At 62.9% G+C, this 221-nt stretch overlaps 1 protein-coding gene across 1 annotated transcript in view; it reads right to left on the bottom strand.

Moving 5' to 3' along the window:
• The window catches only part of LOC100746329 (protein escargot-like), a 17,131-nt gene that overhangs the window by 5,179 nt on the left and 11,731 nt on the right, over nucleotides 1-221 (bottom strand). Inside the window, exon 3 of the mRNA XM_024365471.2 lies at nucleotides 5-221. Coding sequence (XP_024221239.1) covers nucleotides 5-221 — 217 coding nt within the window. The remainder of the gene's footprint in view (nucleotides 1-4) is intronic.

Raw genomic sequence — 221 nt, forward strand, 5'->3', positions numbered from 1 at the left:
CGGCTGGAGGCTATATGGCCTGTAAATGTCCTTCTTCTTCGGGGGCAGCGATAGCGCCGTCCCTGTGCTGGTGAAACACATCGAGAGGCTTTTCCTCGGGGGCAAACATAGCGAGGTGGACGACGACGACGGAGTTGTCATTGGGGCTGCTGGGTGTGGTTGGTGCAGGCTGGACCCGGTCATCACCGCGGCCAGCTCTTGAGGCGCGGCTGGAGGCGGCG

Source organism: Bombus impatiens, unplaced genomic scaffold (genome assembly GCF_000188095.3).
Source record: "Bombus impatiens unplaced genomic scaffold, BIMP_2.2 scf_0136, whole genome shotgun sequence".
Taxonomy (NCBI): Eukaryota; Metazoa; Arthropoda; class Insecta; order Hymenoptera; family Apidae; genus Bombus; species Bombus impatiens.